A 22815-nucleotide genomic window follows, 5' to 3' on the forward strand; every position below is an offset into this window, starting at 1 on the left:
ATCCAACTATACAAAGTTCGGAGATACTGGACATCAATCTAAAAGTGAGCTCGTGTGTCTGTGGATCAGTGGAGGGAATGGGACTTTTTCACGAATATAAATTACGACTGAAAGAATCAAGAGGAGGCAGTAAGATAACATAAGGGGATGTAAAGTGCCAACACCACAGAAGAAGAAGAACGTCCCTTGCTGAGGAGCTTGTATTTCCTAGCAACGCCCCTTGTTGCTAGGAAAAGGTAGAGGCGCGCTCGTTGTGGCGGACTGTCAGCAGTAACAACAACAACAACAACAACAACAACAACAAAAACGACAGCATGGAACCTCCAGAGGTAATTTGCACGATAGCAGCTTGTCTTCTGGTGTGATAATATTGGAACTCGTAGTTCGGGAGCCTTTAAAGTAATTCTCAAGGCGGGAAATGTGAATATAATCACAGTGTTGGCGATATTAGTAGCTAGCTGGCTAGCGAGCTAAATGCTAACCGCTTTGCTAACTAGCATTTAACGTTACCCTCAGGTTACGTTAGCTAAGTCTCTCTCCAGTATAATGTTCCTTGTTCCATGTCCAGTTGCAACAAACGTAAAGAATATGCACATTAGTCAATGGTTAGTCTCCTGAGTTACACCAGGTTAAATGTAACCTGTTGCTTCTTGTTTGTCAGTCCATTTAGTCTGTTAGTTATAAATAAATCACTTTGATGACTAAGTGCTGCTAATGTGCCGACTCGAAAACCGCAGATTTGTTAATAAATAGAAATAGATTACAATAATGCTTTGTTTATATAGTTAAAAAACACAGACTTGCTATGAGGATCATTACCGTCTGTAGCTATCCACCATCATTTCTAAAAGGAAGAACTCTACGAATGAAGAAACGAGAAGAGCGTGTTCTCTATCCAAAATAGAAGAGTGTCGATAATTGTATTATGTACTGAGATGATCAGCAACAATACTCAGGTAAACTGCAGTGTTTAAATGATGCTCATTTGGTAAGAAAGGACCAACCTGAACAATTGACACAAGGCTGGATATATCCGTACTTTTATCCTGTTTAGGCCTGACCCTACCATTCAACTGTTGCATCAGACCAAACAACGTTTTTCTCGTCTTATTTTGTCCAGTTTGGGTGAGCCCGTTGCAGACTTTAGTTTCAGTTTCTTGCTTTCCTGCGATACCAAAGGCATGTGGTCTGGTCTTGCTGGTCCTACCGTAGCTTATTTGTTAAAGGTTTCATGTATTGTACATCTTCTGCATACTTTGGTTGTAACAAACACTTGTTTGAGTTGCTGTTGCCTTCCTATCAGTTCAAATCAGTCTGGGAATTTTCCTCTGACTTCTGACTGACAACAGTGTAATACTGGTGTAATCAAACTGGAATCAGAGCTGCATGAGATGAATGTATGAACTTTCTGCTTTCCACTTTGCTCATCAAGTAACAGACGTTTTTCACAACAGACATTGGCTTGTCTCAAGCAGAGTTATTGATTGCTCAGTTTCGTTTGATGCCCTCAAACCACCATGTAGTAATGCGGGACCTCCTGTAAATGAAATGCTGCCAGAATTAAAGTGTGATTATTTTCACAGAGGAGGGCAGCATCTCCTGAGTTGCCAGCAGATGAAGATGTGAGCCGTTCTGCTGGACAAACACACATAAGCCAACTAGGAACACAAAGACATTCTGAACTTCAGCAGCCAAGAACACCCGCTCTACAGTTAGGTATGGATATTAACACAGTAATGATTGTAGATTGGAATGCTATCAGTATATTAAACCCCTATTTCCTCTGCATGATACATTTGGTAGATTTGGTATAGACAAAGTAGAGTTTGCAGATTGTATACTACTGGAGTGTCAGCAGAGCTTTAATCTCTTCATCTTTTGCAAGTGTCTCAGCCCACTTAACTCTGACTTTGTCATCGAAAACAGATTTTGTTTGATGTATGATTTATTCATGACAACAGGAGGCTGCCAACACTGATGGGTCTTACCATAGTTTTATGTTAGATTGCTGCTTTTTTTATTTGTGTGTGTTCATTCTGCACTTTCTGTTAGATTTTCAGGACAGTAACATGTCTCCAGCCCTTTCCCTATTACCTGGAGTTGATCACAACCTCACTGAGTTTTCTTTATTACAACAAAGTGAGACAGAATTTGCCCCTCTAAGGTAAGAAAAAAAAGTCATCTTAATCGCTTGCTCTGTGTGCATAGTTTTCTACATATTGTGTGAATGTATAACATGTAGATGGATAATTATTATTTACGTTTTAAGGGCATACCCTGATGTTTCCATGGCTTCAGAGCGGTTTCAGTTTTTATCCCAGGATCACACCACTCGTACCTCTGAGCGTGGCTCATTATCCCAGCACCCATTGGCCCAGGCAAGCATCCTTTCTGAAGAAGGAGAAAGCAGCTGCTGCTCCCTCTCTCAGCACAGTCTATCACCAGGGGAGCAAAGTAAACGAGAGGAAAGGGTTCATCCCCCAGTGATTGTCATTGATATGAGTAGCAGAGAGAAGGACCTAGAGACCTTGATTAAACCTGGAGCAAAGCTAGAAGGAGAACCTGTTGAAGATGAGACGTTCTTTCTGAGTAAGAATATACCTGCTCAGCATCTTCTGAAGCTCCTGCAGAAAGATGTTGGGATGCTTAGCAGCAATAGCAGTGCTACTTCCTCTGCCTCTGAAACCTCTGTGAAGAGAACAGAGCCTTCTACAGAAGAGTCTAAAAGTACTGAGGTTTGTGAACTGACCACTCAGCAAACTACTGATGTAAGAGAACACCCTCCAGGTGAAGTCTCTTTTCCCCAGCAGCAGACACAACAGCAGCACAAAGTTTCAGATCCTGACCAACCACAAACAGTGTTATCTGAAGTGTCTAACATCACTGTGGGTTCCCGCAGTACTCAGCCTGATGAGAGTAGTGAAATGTTACATAGAGAGCTGCTCTCTGAAGTAGAGAAACGCAGCAGGATTGAAGCTGAATCCAAAAACAAACAGCAAAAACGTCCTACGCCACCTGGTCCATCTCTCACACCTAATCTCAAACAGATGTCTGAGGGGAAGCCAAGTGCGAGTAGAACAAATGTGGTTGGTATGCAATGGACAGGGCCATTTTCAACAGGTGTTGAACGGGTTTGCAGAGAGCAAGACCTCTGGTCCTCAGGAAACCATACAGGGTTGGATGGCTCCTACCTGGGTTTTCTTCCACAGTCTCAGTCCACTCCAGGGATTTTTAATGCCCCAACCAAATCCAGTGTTAAGGATAAATTGGGGCACCTTTCCTCCACTGAATCTAGTAAAGAGAACTCTTATCAGTCAGTCACAAAAATTTCTCAACAACCAGCTTTTCCTGTAGTTTGCACCCATAACACAAACACAGCCACTCAGTGCCAAGAGGATGCTGCCTCTGCAAAAGTCCAGTCCCTCCCAAGTCTAAACTATATGCAGAAAGTAGATGCGTGGAGGGCAAATCAGAGTTCAGGCAAGGTGTCTTTGTTTGATAGACTGTCACTGCAGGGATTTTCTAGCATCCCCTCTAAACAGAAAGGTTATGATGCAGTATCTGGCAGCCTGAATGAACTGGTTAGTCAGAAGATTAGGAGTTTACAGCAGCCTCTTGTTTCAGGTGCTGCCACACAGACCTCCTCAACAGCACCTTCTGGCTATTCTTCTCCAAGAAGAACGGAGGCAGTGGGCAGTGCTCTTGCTGATGAGGAGAACACGGGGTCTGCAGTACCACCCTCTGCCTCACCCCTAGGCAGGTCACAGTCTCACTCTTCTCTTAGCACAGTTGTGATGTCAGTTCAAAAAGATCAGCAGATCGACAGCCCTTCAGAAAGAGACAAGAGTCAAAACCAGGATGATGATGCTCATCATCATGATCAAACCAATACAATTCAAACCTCACATCTCACAAGCCTCGGTCACTTCAGTGATGTGTCACTTGATCGAGACTTGACACTTTCGAGTTCTCAAGATAGTTGCAGCGGAGTAAAGTTAGGAACTTCCATTGGGACGTCATCTGTTGTCAGCCTAGAAATTGATAACTACGTACCCTCGTGGACTTCAAAACTGTCAACACCACCTCTCCCCAAGCCTCGAGAGCTCAACATTGATGAACGAATTCCGGTAAATTAAAAAAAAAAAAAAAAAAAAAACAACCTGGGAAAAATACTCTATGTTTAGACTTACACTTTATTATCTGGTCTTCTCTCTGTTTTTTTTTTGGTTTTTTTTCCAGTTGTATCTTCGTAACTTGGGTATAGACCAGTCTCCATCTACAATCCTGACTCCGTTTGTGCCCAGGGGACCAATCAGAGAGCCTGAATTCTCTCCCACTGAGTTCTGCACAATTAAAGGATCTACTGGAACCCCAACTAAAAGCACTCAACCCTCCGAGGGTATCTAACCTCAACAATTACTATTACAGGTTTACTTTTATGAAAAGCTGTTGAGATTTTAAAAATTCCTCAGGCCATGAAAATATGGTCATATATCCTGTTCACACACCCATTTAAGTACCCAAATTTGAGGGGTTTTACAGTTTGAAATATGGTATTGTGTTTTCAGGTGGCAGTCCCCACAAAGAGGAGTTTTCCCAGTCCAGCATTCTGTCAGTAGACTCCAGCATATCCATACCGTTCAGCCTGGACAGTCTCTGTCCAGCGGCAACTATCCCAGAGCAGGCCAGGTGGACTTCTCCTACATCACATACAGAAGCTAGACAGAGTAAACACAAACTGGCACCTTACACCTCACCCAATGAAAACACTCGTTCTTCCATACCGCAGCCTTGCCAACAGCAGAAGGACAGCAGTTTAAGCAGCAGTGGGGGAATCAGCCAGGTAGAAGACAAATTTAACCCTGACATGCCACCAGCTGTCAAGGAGAGGCACAGAGAAAGAAGCTTGGAGTTGCTTTTACAAACGAGTCGTAGTGCAGATCAAAGTGCAGAAGATTCTTTCGTTAGCTCCAAGGCCTTGTTGGAAATCCGTAAACTGGTCTCTCATACAGAGACCATAATGTCCACTGGGTCTTCTGCGGCTTCCTCAACCTCCCCCATTAGCCCCCGTCTTCTCCCCGATCAGGACATATCCCCATTACTGAAGAAGAAAACCAGCAGACTTGAGGATTTGTCCTCGTCCTCTACAACTGGAGACCAAAGAACATGTTCCTCACTGCTTTGGACCAGATCCTCCTCTGACTCCATGCTGACCTCAGAGAAGATGAGGAAAAGCTCTTTTGGTCAGAAAGGTGTAAATCGATCGTTGCAATCTGATTATTTATCCACACAAGCTGTTTTTACTGCACCAACCAAAGTGGCATACAAAACACCACAAGATAGCAATGTTAATGGTGCAGGGATGTCACTTGTCCTCTCCAAATCAGCCTTCCGGACAGAGCCTGAGGGCTGCAGTGCTGCACCTCCTGACAAAGCCCCCACACAGCCGGTGGCCATCAAACCTCCACCAGCTGTGAGTACACAAGAGCTCACTTCTACGCCTACAGATTCAGTTGATGTCCCAGAGGAGGAGGAGGAAAACACTCCCTCTGAAGGTGCTTCACAGAGCAGGTCCTCCTCACCCATCCTCAAGGATGCTGATCAAGGAGTGATGAGTGATGGGAGCTGTGAAAGCTCACTGACAGCCAGAGTGGCCAAGTTGCTGCAGAGTGAATCTCCATCCACCATGGTCTCCAGTACACCGAGCATTTCAGACCAAGAAGAGAGCAAAGCTAGAGGTAAAACAATTAACATACACTCATGAATGAGTTTCTTACATCTAAGGTTTTAACATTTTAGATAAGTTCAAAAATTCACCTGCCGCACTGACCACTAGCTGCACAACTTGACCCTTCAAATTTGTTTAGATTTGATCTAGTTTAAATTGTGATCCTATTTAAATTGTAGCTTAAGACATCAAAGACGTCTTTGTCAGATGAAAAAGCGTGTCTTAATGTTGCAGAATGGATTAAGCTGAAGCTATCAGGACAGCAGTGTGAGCCTCTGCAGCTGGACGAAGAAGACAGAAGGCGGATAGAAGAGATCAAGCGAGAACTGCTGTTAAAAAATCCCATAAAGGTAATTATTATAAGAACGACTCTTAATTACTGCACTTTACAAAGTAGGCAACCGCCGTATGTAATTTGTAGCAATGTACTTAAATATAGTGAATTATAAAATGTAAATACGTACGTTTGTATGCATTTTAAACTAAATTTGTGTAAACGTTTATTTATCATCTGCTAAACGTGTCTGGACAGCTCTCATACTCAAGGTAACTGGTGTGTTGCAGGACTGCTGTGGGCAAATGTTAATTTGTTGTAGACAAATTATAATAATAATAAAACTGTCACCAGTTATGGTTCACATGCAGGTTTGCAGTGCAAAAATATTTGATGTGTGGTGAATGAAGAACACGTATAACACCAACAATGTCCTTTCCTGGTCTCCCTATTTGACACAGACTTGTTTTTTGCCTCTTTCAGAGCCAGTTCAGCACCGATACAGAGAGCAGTGTAGCTTCCAGTGTTAAAATCTCGAGGGAGCTTGATCCATCTCAATCTGCGGAGACGTTTGCTGTTCCTAGGGATGCTATAAATGAGCCAACCCAGCTGCTGCACAGCCTGAGTAGGACCACCCGCGACTCCAGGACACTGCTACAAACTGCTCTTCAGTCAGACCTAGAAGCTCGAGTGTGTGAAATTGCTGCCAGAGAAGGAGTGACACTTCCTACTAAAAAACCTCAGGTCTTCACATCCATCACTATCGCCACCCACAGAAGCTCCACCTCCCCCTCAAATTCCACTTCCCCACCTCCCATCAGCCCAGCCCCAGAGCCCCTCCGCCTGACCGAGCTCTCATCAGGAGCCGTCAGAACCACAACAACAGACAGGCAACTGACTGAAGAGCATGGGGTTGATTTACTACAAACAACAACCAGGGAACAATCATCAGTGCATGGACCTAGTAACAGTTTGCACAGCACGAATCAAAATGTGACTCAGTCTGCACCAGCCAATCAGAAGAGGCAAGACACTGAGGGAGGCCAGTTTGAAGAGCCGCTTCCTCCCTCACAGGGTTTAGATAAAGTAGATGTGACTGTCAGATACAACAGCACACAGTCATTCAGGCCAGATAGTAAGTTATCTGCTTCTGGTATGGGTGTTAGTCATGCTTTAGATCAGGCCACAGGCTCATCTGTAGTTGAAACCTCCACCCATACAGGTCACAGCTCACATGTCGATCTCACTCTGCCCCCCAAAGCTACAGATCCCAGCTTCACCTCTATAGTCTACTCCAGTCAGGCTGATGTAATCTCAAGGCTGCCACCTAATGAATGTCTCAGGGGGACAAATTCTTTATCAGCCGCCAGCAGTCCGGATGAAGGTGTCGGTTTGTCCAGTCCACCTGAGTGGTGCGACACCAGAGAGCCATCACGACAGCGGCTGCCTGAAAGATCCAACAGCTCTACTGTTTTTAAAACTGTTGTGCCTCAGGAGAGGATGACCACCACGTCTGCACAGCCCTTTACACCACGTGAAAGATCTGAAATTTCAACAAGACCCTTTAACACCGAAACCCCAGGTAGTTTTTTTTTCCCCTTTTTTAATTGTCTGTAATTTCAGCAATACATCAGTCATAATACCAACTGATTCCAACTGCATCTCCCTCCTACTTCAGTGCCTGTCCTGCTGCCTTATAAACCTCATGGCAGTGAGGAGGTCTTCTATGTCCCTCACACAGAGGCTGATCTCTCCTCCACAGAGGCATCTGACACCACCATGGAGAGCACCCACACAGGTACATTTATCACAGATTTGTTTTTCTTTTTCAGCCTTGTTCCCATATTGCTGTGCTGAAGTGTCACAAGATGAGGATTTTAACATCTGCAGTTCAGCTCGCAGCTTGTAGTCTGTTCACACTGTTAGATCTTAAACCACAGTTTCATACCTGGTGAGTTTAGGGTGGTTTTTTTCTTTTCTTTGAACAAAATATATTATTTATGTCTATAACGAGAATTTTTGGGGCCATTTTTGCATCTTTAATGCTTTCGTAAATCACACTGCAAGCTGTAAAACATGTTCAAAGGATTAGAAATAAGAATTCAGAGGCGTGCTGGGAATTGAATTGTGAGCTCTCATTTCTCCTGTGCTTGAATGGGTAGCAGCTGGTTCTTTGTAATGTACACCAAGCAGCACATTAATTATTCATGTTCAGGGGCTGGGTGAAACAAAGGCAGGGCTGAGACCCTGAGACGACAAGCGCAGGCTGTCCCTGAACATCTTCATTTCTTTTCAAAATATTTACCCAAAATATTTCGCTTACTTTTTTTAACTGGTTTTTTTTTGTTGTTGTTTTGCTTTTACAAGAAGAATAGTCGTGTTTTGCTCTGAATGCCACTCCTCATGAGATAACAGAGAGTATTGAATTCTAACTAGGCTCAGACGACGCCGTGCCTCCTCACTTTAGCAGTGACGTCCTCGGGAACAAGGACCCAGGGTTGGACCGCGGAGTGACCATCAGACACACAGAGGGCATCTACAGCAAGAGGCTGAAAACTGCCAACTTGACCATGCAAGAAAATAGGAAGAGAGGTAACCTGAACACGACGCATGCATATTCACACTGGATACCTCCTTTATTTCTTTGGTTTGATTCTGAAACATTATGTTACTAGTATGTGGAAAAAAGGTAATCATGTGAGTTCATTAATTTTATGAAGTTGCTGTAAATGTTAAGTTGGACAGTTTTGTGTCTGAAAACTAGCTGGTTCTTGGTGTCCTGTTACTGTGTGTAATTTTTCTGTGTGTGTGTCTCCTGACAGATGCCTCTACAACATCGAATAAAAGCTTGCAGACTGTGAGCCAAAGACTAAAGCCTTCTTCTCAGGTTTCTGTCACTTTTATCGAGGAATCGTTACTGAGGAATCAAGAAACCTTCAAGAGAGACCAGGGGACCAGCCCAATCCAGTTCACCCAACACCATCAAAGCGAGTCTCACCCTGAGAGGTTTCAGCCGTTTATTTCTGAAATGGACTACGGTAAAGGAAACACTCACTGGGTCCAAACCTCTGAGCCTCAGACAGGAAGCGAGCAGCAGAGGGGTTCTGAGCACCCTCTGGACCAGTTGTGGCAAAAGTTCTGCGATCAGTGGACCACAGAGGAGTTGCATCCCAGCAGTGACAGAGAAGCATCACTTCTGGAGCGTTTAGAGCACCTTTCTCGCCTTATTCAAAGTGCAAGGGGATTTAATGTGTGTGATGCACAGAAGGTGACTGGTTATCATCCAGAACAGGAGAGGAGGAGAGAGGATGTGTCAAAGAGGAGGAAAGAAATAAAGCAGACTTGGGGGGAGATTAAGAGGAGTGTAGGAGGTGAAGTCAGAGAAGATGGGAGTAAATTAAGAGGACAGAGAAAAACTGAATCTCCCATTCAACTGAGCTTTCGTGTTGATGAAACCTGCCGGTCTACAGAGGATGGCAGCCACGCCTCCCTCACCTCCAGCTTCTCCCACAGCTCCTCCCCGAGCCAGTACGGCTCTCCCAGAGACAGACATGTGTTGGAGACCCTGTCTACCACGTCTGGCTCCATGTCCACTGTGGACACAGCCCGACTGATCCGAGTCTTTGGCCCCCACAAAGTACAGCACCTGAAAAGCGCCCCAAGCCTCAGTAAACTGTACAACACCATCAACAAGCAAAAAGAAGAGAGGAAGGACAGTGGAGGAAGAAACAGAAAGCCTCCTCATGCCTCTGCACTGTCAGTGACAACCAGCACTGATCAGTCGGTATGTATATCTGCGTGCTGCTGAGTAAGAGATTATTAAACCGATCTTAAGGAATGTTCACTAATCTGTAAAGCAAAAGTAAACACTAGAGATGGTTGTGTTTCAGTAGATCAGCAAGTTCTGAAATACTTTGACTAGCCCGTCTGGTACCAACAAGTTTGAATTTCAGCGAGTCATTTTGACCATCTCCACATGCCTAAAAGCACAAAGTTGTTGCCATATAATTGACTAATTAGATATTTACAATAATGAGTAGTTGAACATTACCTAACAAAGTGGCAGGTGAGTGAAAAATTATAACTTTTTCTAACATTTGATGTTACTGTATTCGTCTTCAGGTTGCTGCTGACTCTGTATCGTCGACCAGCACTTACACCGTCCCCTCACACCACGGGCCTTCCCGGAGTCTGCAGGGTAGGAAGGCCATTAAACTGGTGAACAAAAGAATCCAGGCAGGTCAGAGAAGACGCATGTCCCACTGATTCATCAGATTTAGTTAAAATTGTGATATACAAGAACATTCTGGTCCTTTTTGTAAAGGTTTATTGGCACCAGCTGCTGGTGCTGTAAAATCTTTGTGAAATCGTCTGTGCTAAGATTACATTTCTGTTAAAATTCCTTGGCATAAAATGTATTCATTTGTGTTTGTCACGCTTTTAAGGCTTTCTCCTGAAAATAAGGCAGGAGTGTGTTTTAACACGAGTGAAGCACATGTGATGGAGTTAATATACATTCAGTCCAAATTCACACAGGTGACCTGGAGATTGTTCATAACGGGACTCGACGACACACCAGAGATGTTGGAACCACGTTCCCTTCCCCGGGAGGAGCTAGAGCTTTCAAGCAGATCTCGTTGTCTTCGTCCAGCGTAGTGAGAGAAAGAGGAGGGCGGAGGAGGAGCAAGAGAACCCCACCAAAGCCTTACCCTAAAGGTTTGTAAACTAGCAACGATTTGTAGCTAGGGGTGGGTATCGTTTAGGTTTTATCGATACCGGTGTCAAACCAGTACTTTTGAAACGGTGCCGGTGCTTAAAGAATGGAGAACACAAACTTTGTCCAAAAACCTCTCATGTTTACCTGTTTTCTACTTTTTCTTTGGTCATTTTAGCCTTTTTGGCCAGGGTGAAGAGAGTATCTGCCATCAAACAAGAAGACAGCCGCATGTAACTACGACGGTGTTTGCTAGTTCACCTTACGTGCATTAATGTAATAACGTGGTTAGCCTACTCAACGTAAAATACACACGAACAACATTAAGCTACTCACGCAGAGAAGAACGGCTGCTGCTGCATCATCATCCATCATCATTTCTGCTACACTGGCAGGGCTAGGGACCAGGACTCTCGTCTTCGGGTTCTTGGGGGATGTTGCTAACTCCGGGTCCGATAACAGGTGCACACCCCACACCTGCACTCGGTGTGAGGTCTTGCAGCAAGTTATCAAATACGGTGCATTTTTCGGCTTTTAAAAATAACGCTATGCTTCGCCAGGTGTTTCATCAGATTTGAGGCGTTACCTCCTTTGCACAGTATCACCTTAAAGCACTTGTTGCAGGCTGCTGAGTTTGCATCTTTTGCTGTGAAGTACAGCCAGACTTTGACCGCTTCGCCTTGGACATTTTTAATCTGTAGCTCTGCTCTAAAAGAACGTATGTACCTGGGCCCGCCTACTACGCTTGCAAGGGTAAAATGATTGGCTAGAATTAAAAGTGTACGGCATCTCAGGGAAAAAAAAATCTCAGGAAATGTGCGCTGCTTTTCGGTCTGGTTACTACCGTTTATGTTAGAACCGGTGCCCATCCCTGTTTGTAGCTAACTGTAAATTTTCATTTTCTAAATTAAATCCCTGTTTTATTCTTGGTTAAATTTTTTCTGTGGGCTTTTTCAGCCGTTTCATGGTTCATCTCTGCTGACGGCCTGCTGTCAGAGGCAAGGAAGGAGAACCAGCCGGAGGAAGAGAGACCAAACATCGCCTGGTTTGAACCGTACAGCAGAATCAACCCATGGAGACAGCCGCTCAGACAGAGACAAGTGCATGAGGACACAAACAAACATCACTCTGAGCCTGAACTGGAGCCGGAGCCTGATCCTAAACACATGATGTCTTCTGGTCCAGCATACATGTCACTTCAGGTTAGCTTATATTCCTCTTTAGAGAATTATAGTCGTAGGAATTGTATGAAAAGATTTGAATTTCAGACGTGTAACTTACCTACTTAAAGGCTTCTATCATGGGTGTCAGCAAGATAAACTTTACCATCATAATACCAATTAAAAAGGTAACACTGTCGGTTTCCTGTTACTTTGCAGGAGGCCTTGGAGATGCATCGTCCAGAGTTTATTTCCCGGTCCATGCAGAGGGTGAATCGTCTGTTTCTGCAGGTGGAGGAGAGGAAGCTACAAGCTGCTTTAATCCAAGAGAGGGGGGATCTATTTAACCACCCAGGAGGAGCTGGGAGGTTGCCAAGGCCTGCAGGTACCAAACAGCGGAGGGGATGGATGCTGCTCAAAGAACTTTTAGTTTACTGAGCTGATAATCTGTCCACTTGTCCTTCTTATATCCAGTAAATGTTACCTGAGGGACTATAAGGTCTTTTTTGATTTAACTTAGAGAGTTATTCAGTTAGTTTTTAATTATGGTTTGTTTCTCTCTCTGAAGGCGCTGCTCTGCTCCAGAGGGCCGTTCCCAGGAAGGAGATGATCCAGAGGTCCAAACAGTAAGCTGCTGTTATGATTCATTTTATGTGACGACATCAGAACCATAACTGTACCTCACACAGTATCAGTGTCAGTCTATCTTCTACTGAACACTGTCTCTCCGTCAGGATATACGAGAATCTGCCAGAGGTGCAGAGGAGGAGAGAGGAGGAACGAAGGAAAGCAGAGTATCACACTTACCGACTGAATGCACAACTTTTCAACAAGGTACAAACACCTTTTGTCATCCATGTGTCCGTGCTTCGAGCACTCCAATTACATGTTCCTATAAATAAGCCTCACGCGCTCAAATTAGAAGAAAGTTGTGTGTTAAAGCAGTTTGTATGATTGAAACCACAGATGTCTTTAAGACTGCTTGCTGTGTCAAACTGTAACGTTGTGTGAATCGAATCAATGACTGTGTTTTGTGTCTCTTTTAGAGAATCACAAACAGACTCCTGGGCAGAAGATCAGCGTGGCAATAATCAGAACAAGAGACTGGATATTGAAATCAACGACGTGAAACTATTTTTTACACTTTTAATGTACATATTTTTAATTTAAAGATTATGTTGAAATTAGAATTACATTTAAATGGAAACATCTCTGATGTTTTTGTTTGTTTGTTTTTAAGGTCAAATTCGCAACTAGAAAATGTTTTTATGTTAAAATAAACAAAATTTGAACAAATTTACATGTTTTAGATGTAAATTATTGTTTTTGCTTAACCCACAGTAGATTCAAGACGGTGAAATGCTTGTTTTAATGTCTTTATTGATCAGTTATTGGTTGTGCATGAGCAAGAAGCCACACAAGGAAAAAGGTAAGACAAGCTGCAGTTTCAGTACATCAGCTGCTCACTGAGAGCACAGATAAATATTACAACCAATAAATAAGAGATGTCTGCATTTCCCTCTTTAACTACAGTTACTTAGATTCCCATTAATAAATAAAACTTCAAGTTATGACAGCACTGTGTAAACAAAACAGTCTATTAGACAAATTAATAATAAATTAAAAGCTCCTTGAAAATCAAACATGGCAGATGTGAAGAGAAGAAAAACAAAGACTCTTTGGCAAAGATGTTGCTTTGCTTAAACAATGTTTGGTTGAAACAAATTGAAAATAAGGCAGGTGACTGATCTTTACCAAAAGGCTCTCTGCAGGTTTAAGGCTCGGACAAAGTTTACAAAATCTACAGCAACGGGAAGCTCGGCAGAACACAAGCAATGCAGTCGAATATCACCAGTGCGACCAGTGTGTCATTTATACCAAGCCAATAAAATACACAGTTACAGGTTACACCAAAAGTGTAGTATATGTGAAATCATTTAAACCATGTAATGCTCTGGCTAAAGTGCAGCCAGATTGTGTGTAAATCTGCAGAAGAATTTCAGGAAAACCACTGAGCTTAATGTTTTTGTTTTATTTTTCTGTTCTGTGCAACCAGCAAAGCCACAGAGGTAAACACTAAAACCCTCAGTTTGTATTTAACTTCAGAAGGCTCAGTATTTAAATTAAATGTGCAAAAAAACCCCAAAAAAACCGTGTCAATGCCCGCTCACTTAAACCGGCAAATCCATCATTTCAGTGCTCCTTTCCTTTTACAGCAATGTTCTTAAAACGGAGAACGTCACTGTGACACCTCATGAAAGTTTACAGCACAGGCTCATGATTCTTCACATCTCGTTAGGCAATAACTGCAAACGGGAAATATGAAACAACATCCAATGTTCTGGCCAAATATAAACCACACCAGGGTGCAGGAGGAGGCTGGCTCATTTTCTACTACATAGATTTGGTGAATCTGGGCAGCATGCAAGAGCATTGTCGCTTGTATCTCTGTTTTTCTGGCCATAAAACAAAATCTAGACGTAAATTACAAGGATGGCATCACAATCTCATCATCCAGGTTCCAATTTACAGCCAGCAAGGCCTCAGTCAAATGCAGAGTTGCCTGAAACGAGTCACATGTGCAAAGATGTGCAGTCTGATTTTGGCTGTGTGAAAAAACAAAACAGTCCTTCTCTTTAGCCTCTGACCTGGACTGAAAGTAATCACTAGTAGTTAATCTCCCCAGTTATTTTCTCAGTTCTTTTAAAATGTCTTAAAATAGGAATAATTACAAGAAATGTTTTTCAAGCCATCAGTGTAGATTCCACTGATATTCAAATAACACATGAAAACCCTCGACATTTAAAAACGCTAAAAATCTGAGGAAGACTTCTCAGTCTTCAAAACTTAATGTGACAATGACTAACACAGTTGCCAATAAGCTGCTTGTCAGTCGACTAACAAATTCAGACTTCTATATTTCTACGTTTTAGCCTTCACCTGTGCACTTTGATGCCAGAGCTGCAGGTTGTAATCTCATAGCTAATAACCTAAAAAGCCTCCTGGTTTGACTTGTTTGGCCCTGGAGAAAAAGCTGATGGTGGTGGAGTGTTTTGGTGCGGCTGGCGGGAAGGCGGGGCATGTGATGTTTAGGTCCGCAGCAGACTGTGAACTCGCCAAAGCTCCGACTGTGACAGGACGAGGCGGTGGACCTGCTCCTGACCGCGGGGACACGGCACCATGACCCTTCCCACCAGCACCGTGTCACCCTTCTTCTCCTCCTTCACCTAAACACAGAAAAGCATTCGGCTTTAGAACTTTAAATTCACAAGTATTTGTACCCCGTTGCTACTGTGAGACCGCCAAAAGCTTTCATTCATCCACCTCCAAGTCAAAACAGAGCTTTACCAGAGTGCATGGACCAGCAGACTTACCTTAACAAATGAGGTCGAAGGGAACGTGGCGAAATCAGATGAGACTCGGGCTCCGGGCTGCAGGTTGACGACATGTTCTGCTACCTCGTCCTGACAGAAGCAGAAGAGATGAAGACTAAGGTGAGTACTTCACGTTCAGCATCAGCTTGAACAGTAATGTTTTAATGTAACTTTTGTGCATTTTTTATCAGCTTATTCTCTCTGTGCTTCACAGCTTTGTGTTTTATTTGCACCTTCAGTCTGTCCAGAGTGTCATTCAGGGACTGCAGTCTAGCTGTCTGTTCCAGAAGCTGAGCACCAGGGGTCACTGCAGGGCAAAAACAAAATGAGAAAATCTCTGAAATCAGTGCCCAACAATCAGTTCTAAATATTTGCACATGATTTCTGGTGTAATTAAGTTAAGATCATCCAGGATTCTATAGATTTAGCAGACAACACAAACAATACAAGGCAAATATTATGAAGACTTCCTGTTACCTAACCTGCTTTAGCCTACAGAAATGGGAAAATGCCAGTTTAATCAAAATAATTACTCTTGGTGGTGAGATATCAGGTAGGAGAACATTTTAGTTTTCTTTGCACATTAATTCTTCACTCAGCTAAAAGTTATTCAGTCTAACTGTGCTGCTTTTGACACTGTCGTGTCAAATATTTATGAATTCCTTTCCTCGAGGAAGAAATGTCACATACCAGGAGATTTTCCAGTGATGTCCACCACCTTGACATTGGCACTCATTTGCAGCAGTGTCTCAAGGAGCTGATCGGTCTTACGGTAGAGGGCGCTGGAGAGCACTTCAGGACGTCCGTCTTTGGAGGGAAGCTTGGTCACATTGAGAGGAGGCAGAGAGGCGAGCTGAGCACGCATCTTCTCCGCCTGTTGGAGAACACATGTTGATGGTGAATAAAAATAATCCATCTAATTTTAGGTGTGGTGATCTTAACTCAAAAAGCCTCAAACCATGTGGAAGTCAAAGTAAAATCTCAGCTTTGAAAATCTACAAGTTGTTTTTTTTTTTTTAAACCATATTTGTTGTGTTTAATGAAGGAATAATTTCACTCTTCAGTTATTTGTGTAGCCTCTGCAGGTTCTTTGACCTCTAAAGTGTGACTTCACTGTTGCATCCGTCGCATGCTGAGGTGGTGGAGAGGCATTCGTTACCTTCAGCCTGTTGTTCTCGTTCTTCAGGTGTTTGATGCAGAGCCTCTGAGCTTCGATCTGCTGAGTCAGCAGAGGTGAGTCGATCACTTGAACGCCCGATCCAGAGCCGACACCTGACACCATGTTCGCTGTGAACGATAACAGGAACGCCTTATGAGTATTTGAGTGCAGCAAAAGCTTTATTTAAACCTGAATGTTGGCAGTATTTTCACATTCGTTTGACCCTCTGACCACAGCTTTGCACTCTCGTCTTTAACATTGAGTTCTGATGAAAAAGTAAATAATCCTCTTGCATGCTAGAGGTGCATGGCGGTGGAAGCAAAAATACATTTGACTTTTTATTCCACTGCATTTACTTGGCAGATGCCATTCCTGTGCATTCTGACTGACTTGCATACAAACATATGCATAAATAATAAGCAGATGTCCTTAAAGACATGGGAGGGATATGGTGTGCATGCCAAAACAATGCATATACACAAAAATGAGTTCCTACAAGGTTTACTAAGACTTTTAGATACTGAGTACAACACAAACAATATGATGCTGTTTGATCCACCGTCAGATTATTTATTTCAATTTAATTCAAAGCTCTTTCTTGTGCTACAACGTCCTGGTTTAGTGGTATTATTATTTGTAGTGAATGGGTTTGTTTTCTGACACCTTGCAATTTCCAGACCTGCAGACACATGCATGTCATGTTTAACTCCTCTCATATCATGCGAGTGAACCACTAAAGGTAAAAAAATAAAATAAATAAGCATGCATCATCACATCAGATGCCAATAGAAGCAAGTAGATACCTTTTTGTTCCTCTGAAGAATGAGTAGGTGAAAATAAGAGGAATTAAAGCAGAGTTATACGGAGAGAAGAATCATTGGTTGTTGAGGAAAGGTATTAAACTGGAGTTAAAATAATGATATATAACCACAAAATTCAGTATCAATCCTGCAGTGTGATTATCAGGTAGGTTAGTTAAAGTGGGAATTTATCTATTACCAGAGAACCACCAAACTAAGAGCATGTTATGCAGCTGCTTCACTCACCTCCGGCCATTCCTGTGACAATGGAAGCGATTCCTGACGGCCCGGTTCCTCTCAGCCCATCGATGGTCATCTTTGATTGGCTGTTGATTCTCTGCTTCAGTTCGGCCTTCTCTGCCTCAAGCTGATCGATGTCGGCCTGCAGAGCGTCCATCGTCTCCTCGAACTCTCTGCAGAGGAGAGGACAACATCACACAACTGTAGATCTCAGTAATCTACAGACGTGTTCTTATTCTTACTTCTCCTTCTTCTTCAGCAGAGTCTGGGCTTCATCCAGTCGAGTTTGGATCTTCTCAACACGTTCGTCTGCATCTTTGGATGAACTGTCCAGCTTCTTTTCTAGCAGACTGAGACGCACGTTCGCCTCGCTCAGCTCTTCTCCCTGAAAAAGCACACATACCCCCCTAAATCAAAACACTGTGTCTCTGCAGAATTTGTTACTTTTCTTCAGATAATTTGGAGCAGATTCCCTCAGTGTGTACAGATGTGAACGTTGACCAGTTCAGAAAACACGATTACACAATAAACTCCAGATACATACCTATCATTTCAGCTGCATGACCTCTAACCTGACAAAAGATTCGGCAGTTCTGTGTTTTTAATGTTTTTATTCACAGTGAATTTGCTCCTTCTCTCTACCTTGATCTTGAGAGACTTCTTCAGCTCCTTGATGACCGTCTCTCTGTCCTCCAGCTTCAAGCCGAGTCCTTCTGCATCTGTGATCTCTGCTCGAAGAGCTGCCGCTCGCACATCTACTGGCGGAGGGTTCTGGAAGAAAAACGGAGTAATATGAAAATAATATTCTGGGTTCACAAAGCCAGAACTAAAATACCGACGCACCTTCACAGTGGCCCCAGACTGAGCTAATTACCTTGTTTTGAGGCTTCTCTGAGTCATACTCTCCCTCCTGCATAGCAGTCGCCATCTTGTTCATGGTTGCTATGACGATGCTACAGGACTGTCGCAGATACTCGTAGGGGTTGGCACCCTGGGATCCATAGATCTGAAAACGAAAGTACGATTGTCCAGGAGGCTGTCAAAACAGTTGTCCATAAACATGCTCAGACACACAACAAAAGTCAAAGTGCATGAACTCCTCGATTAGCAGGTGAGACTTTTATAATAGTTTCCGTTACATAAACACTTTCGCAGCTCACATTGAGTTCATTCAAAAAATTGCTGGCTTGCAAAATTTCCAATAATTCCTGCTGCAAGATGACTTCTAATGGAAACTGTTGTCACTGTGTCACTGCATTGTTTTTAATTCATTTAATTGAAATATTCTGCTATAAAAGAATTTTTGCACCTAAATCAATATTACTTTTTGTTGTCAGCCACAATTCTGAATTACAAATGACTAATTTACTCTAAGCAGTGTCCTGGACATACGTCTCAGTCAGGTCACTTGGCCTTTATCAATTAAGTACTAATGTACCTACTTGTTCTCCAGCTTTGAACGCCACGTCCTCCAGTTTGACGGCCGACAGCCCCTCCTGTTCACCGAGAGGTGACATCATCTGAGCTCCGGCTGCTGCCACTTCTTGCAGGACTGCCACCACCCAGGTCAGGTGTTTCCTGCAGTCTGAAAGGGTGTCTGACACCTGTTGGGTAAAAAGGTAAGATACGAAGAAAACGAACATGAAATGAAAAACAGATTTTAAAAAATAAAAAACAGTTTTTTTACTGTGACTTTCACCATGGATCTGGGGTTCTTGTTGTTTGGGTTTTTTTTTTTAACTTGATGGTTTGGTCACTATGGTTACCTGCTGTCCGAAGCTAAGTGCCGCTGGGATGCCGGGCGCGTCAGTTCCAGGCATTCTGCGACGGATCTTCTTGCAGAACTGCCTGATGTCACTACAGGATGTCTCCAGATCCTTCAGCAGCACGGCGAGATCGGCTTTTTCCTGACCCGCGTGCAGGAATGCCCGCAGACGACCCACCTCCACAGCCATGCAGTCCAAGGCACTCTGGGTAAACTGCACATGAACATAAGCCACGAGTAACCAGTGAAGTCTATTTTCTTTAAGCAGCAGAAACAGAAGCATCTTAATAAAAATACATGAAAAAAAGATTGAAGCTGGATTGAGGGCCGATGTCGTTTATAAACCTCCTACAGATTCCTCGGAGACTGCAGGTGATGTCGATACTCACTCTGATGTGATCAGCGAGCTGCATGGTGCAGTCCTCATTCTGATCTGCCAGGTGGATGCTGTACAGGTGCTGAAAAAGGACAAATATCATTAAACAAGCAGTAGGAGTATAAATTGCATGTTTTCATCATAATGCAAATGAATTTTGTAATACAATATAGAAAAATATACCATAATATCTTGAAAATCTATTATAGTATAAAAATAAATAATATAAATATAATGAAAATAAGGCAGAATATTAGACATTAAATACTTTGTTTTAATAAAACACAGGTATATTAAACTGCAGTAATCATGCATTAAGTTTGTTTGTGTGTACCTGATAATATTTAATGGCCTTGGTGAGCGGCTCCACATTGACCGTCTCATCCAGCTGGTCTTTGTGCAGCAGGTCAATAAGGAAGTCCAGAGATCGCTCATGGACGCTCATCTCTGGGTACAGAGAGCCGATCTTCTTATAGACCTCCACGCTGCACTGAGACAGAGCTCTGACAAGCACAAGAAGAGCGTATGGAGGAGTTACTCTAATGATAAGCAACCCCTGAAAAAATTCTTTATTTGGAAGCAGTGAAACAGCGTCCGGCACAGCCAGGACATTAACACTGAAAATACAGTTACAACTTAAAAAACTGATAGAATAGTTGTTAATCTTTAGTTTAGAGTCTGTGGTGAAACTTACTGCTCATATTTGTGCAGCGTGGCCTGCAGCAGACTGAGCGAGTAGACGAGACCACCCGCGAAGCTCAGCTGCTCACCCAAAGCTCCCTTCAAGCCAGCTCGCTCCACACAGTTTTCATTCAGGTCAAATTTCTCCTGTGCCTGTTTGCTGATCAGCTCGGCCTAAAAGACATGTAAACAGTTACAAAAACATGTTTAAACCTCACGAAGAGCAAGTCTCTTCTTCCAGTTTCTAAAAGATGCAGTGGCTTTTACCTTGCAGATGAGTCTGGGGATGAGCAACAACACCAGGATGCAGTCGTGGTCTCCACCGTGACGGAGGAAGGACTCTGGCATGAAGGAGGTCAGAAGAGAAACGTGTCTGTTGGCCTGACCCACCTCCATCTTCCTCAGCTCCATCTCAATAGCCTAAAACATACACAGACATTAGAAGTTTTGTTTAGCTCCAAAGTTAAAATCAGAAGTTTTGATTTAAAACCTGTAAACACGTGAAAAGAGGATGAGAGCTACTTATTATTCAGACCAAAACCCTGTGATTGTTTCTGACCTTGGCGTAGGCCTTCGTCTCTGCAAATTTAATCTTGAAATCAAACATCTCTGCTGGCGGCTGCTGCTGCAGCTCTGCTGAGGCTTCCTGCTGGCTGGTCAGCTCTCTGTTCACCTCCTGCAGCAAACACATGAGAACAATCGTGACTGACTGACTGTAGGACACCAACACGTGATTAACAGGTTAGATGTGAAAACACGTTTTACATATTTCCTCTACATGTTTACCTGTAGGTGAGCTGTGAGCTCGCGGTACTTCTTGATGGTCTGCTGGTAATCGGCTACGGTCTCCTGTGCGGCTTCAACTCGTTTCTCTGCCTCTCGGACTCTCGCTGCTCCCAGATCCAGCATCTCCCTCAGCTCCAGCTCCGTCTCTCTGGCGTTCTCCTGCAGCTCGTCGTTCATCTCATTTATAGCTTCCTGCACGAAGGAGACGTGCACACAAACAATCAGGGCCACCTCCTTTTTTTGAATTTGATTTTTGAAATCTGTCTCTGTTTTTCTAGATCAATTAATTCTTGTGGGATAATAATGAGATTTTGCAACTTGTATAAACTCATGTTTTGTTTATTCTTGGAAAAAACAACGTTCTTTAATGACAGGCACAAGACAGACGAGTTTCTTGTGTAGGATCATATGATCATTGTTCTAGGTCAGTGCACACCAAAGGAGCACTTTAATCCAACAAAAGCTGCAGTGATGACAAACACCAGAGGGCTCCAAATGCATATTAATGACCCCGGCCCCATATTATTAATGAAATGAGTCAGCAAACAGCAATACTTCAATTTTTTCAGACCTTATTACTATGAATGTATGCAGGTAGGCCAGTCTGAGCAGTAAAACAAGATAGTGAGAAATAAATCAGAGTGTTTATGGACTGAAAATCACTTTGGGATTTTTTTTTTAAGCCATGTTTGTTCTGGGCGATTGTCACTCACCAGATCTGTGACTGTCTCTCTCAGCTCTCTGACTTTCTCCTCCAGGTCCAAGTTCCTCTCTGTCAGAGTCTCCACCATCTCCTCTGCGCCTAAGGCTGCATCCACCTGAAACAGAGCACATGTTGTTTTTCTGCTGTTATCCATCCCACGAATTAAAAGATCACAGGCCTGGGGGGAGCTACCTTTCACTTCCTCTACATACAGCTGAGTCATAAGGTCCACTGACCTGCTCTTTCAGCTCATCGATGGTCTTTTCTGCCGCTTTCATCTCTTCCTGCAGTTTCTCCTTCTGGCTTCTCAAACAGTCAAGTTCCACGTTCTTCTTCTCCATCTGCTTCTGCAACTTCACGTGTTCCTGCTTCTCTGACGCAGACAGGTCACGCATCCTGGACACAAAAACACGCATCAGTATTTTGGAGCTTGTAAAGTTCTGAATTAAAGTTCAGTTCAGTATAATTGTGGCTTTCGTGAAGACATCAGCAGACCTACCTGACCAGAGCTTCCTTCAACCTGCTGTTCTGCTCCTCCAGCTGTTTCACATGGTAACTGGAGGCAGCACCATCTGAGCCTGACAGAAACCCAAAAACAAAACAAAAAAGAAAAGCTCATCATTAAAGCTTGCAAACTTTTCACTCTAAATTGATGTTCATTTTACATACTTTAAAACCCAGACTCAAACTTCAGTATTTGTATTGATTGTTCATGTCCTGATTTAACAGAAATGAGGCCTGGATACAACATCTGCAATGATAAAATCAGCTCTTCAGTACCTTTCTCCTCAATCTCATGCTTGAGGATCTCCAGGTCCATGGTGAGCTCATCCACTTTCTCCTTGAGGGAATCCACCTCCAGCTGCAGAGACTCTGCTCTCTCCTCAGCCATCTCCTTATCCAGCGTCGCCATCTCGATGGCGTCCGCTGTGTCCGACATTTCCTCCATATAACGCTCCTTTGCCTCCAGAGCTTCTTTAGCCTCCTACACACAGAAAAGCTTAGTTTCAACAAAGTATTACATAACTGCATGTTATTTAAACTGCATGCAAATC

General features: G+C 43.2%; 2 protein-coding genes across 3 annotated transcripts in view; one reads left to right on the plus strand and one right to left on the minus strand.

Moving 5' to 3' along the window:
- The first annotated feature begins 221 nt into the window (after positions 1-221).
- alms1 (ALMS1 centrosome and basal body associated protein) lies at positions 222-13033 on the plus strand. 2 transcript variants are annotated; one of them, XM_013914228.1, is made up of 19 exons: positions 222-329; positions 1584-1716; positions 2053-2164; positions 2270-2559; positions 2758-4127; positions 4240-4399; positions 4569-5738; positions 5963-6078; positions 6486-7584; positions 7681-7800; positions 8439-8594; positions 8825-9786; positions 10125-10242; positions 10539-10718; positions 11674-11918; positions 12096-12261; positions 12445-12502; positions 12611-12710; positions 12923-13033. In XM_013914228.1, exons 1-19 carry the CDS (start codon positions 315-317, stop codon positions 12965-12967), a joined length of 6615 nt encoding a protein of 2204 aa, XP_013769682.1. In that variant the 5' UTR covers positions 222-314; the 3' UTR covers positions 12968-13033. The 2 variants fall into 2 exon arrangements, with proteins under 2 accessions (XP_013769682.1, XP_005746544.1); XM_005746487.1 differs by having other exon boundaries at positions 2270-4127.
- A 203-nt stretch (positions 13034-13236) lies between these two features.
- The window catches only part of dctn1b (dynactin 1b), a 31632-nt gene continuing 22053 nt past the window's right edge, over positions 13237-22815 (minus strand). The window contains exons 10-31 of the mRNA XM_005746558.2: positions 22541-22745; positions 22260-22338; positions 21997-22156; positions 21771-21875; positions 21058-21249; positions 20831-20947; positions 20539-20691; positions 20285-20445; positions 19925-20093; positions 19604-19672; positions 19216-19428; positions 18892-19053; positions 18324-18455; positions 18092-18220; positions 17692-17834; positions 17456-17622; positions 17213-17224; positions 16410-16537; positions 15941-16124; positions 15484-15557; positions 15251-15340; positions 13237-15103 (exon numbers count right to left, since the gene is read on the minus strand). Coding sequence (XP_005746615.1) covers positions 14966-15103; positions 15251-15340; positions 15484-15557; positions 15941-16124; positions 16410-16537; positions 17213-17224; positions 17456-17622; positions 17692-17834; positions 18092-18220; positions 18324-18455; positions 18892-19053; positions 19216-19428; positions 19604-19672; positions 19925-20093; positions 20285-20445; positions 20539-20691; positions 20831-20947; positions 21058-21249; positions 21771-21875; positions 21997-22156; positions 22260-22338; positions 22541-22745 — 2982 coding nt within the window. The 3' untranslated portion in view covers positions 13237-14965. The remainder of the gene's footprint in view (positions 15104-15250; positions 15341-15483; positions 15558-15940; positions 16125-16409; positions 16538-17212; positions 17225-17455; positions 17623-17691; positions 17835-18091; positions 18221-18323; positions 18456-18891; positions 19054-19215; positions 19429-19603; positions 19673-19924; positions 20094-20284; positions 20446-20538; positions 20692-20830; positions 20948-21057; positions 21250-21770; positions 21876-21996; positions 22157-22259; positions 22339-22540; positions 22746-22815) is intronic.

The sequence above is a fragment of the Pundamilia nyererei genome, unplaced genomic scaffold (genome assembly GCF_000239375.1).
Source record: "Pundamilia nyererei isolate P.nyererei 1_Seehausen unplaced genomic scaffold, PunNye1.0 scaffold00179, whole genome shotgun sequence".
In the NCBI taxonomy this organism is placed as follows: Eukaryota; Metazoa; Chordata; class Actinopteri; order Cichliformes; family Cichlidae; genus Pundamilia; species Pundamilia nyererei.

Bases quoted from the DNA above. Each gene is read 5' to 3' on its own strand.
- alms1 (XM_005746487.1), top strand. The intron at 9,787-10,124 runs GTATGTATATCT...ATTCGTCTTCAG, and splicing joins CAACCAGCACTGATCAGTCG to GTTGCTGCTGACTCTGTATC. The intron at 12,262-12,444 runs GTACCAAACAGC...CTCTCTCTGAAG, and splicing joins GAGGTTGCCAAGGCCTGCAG to GCGCTGCTCTGCTCCAGAGG.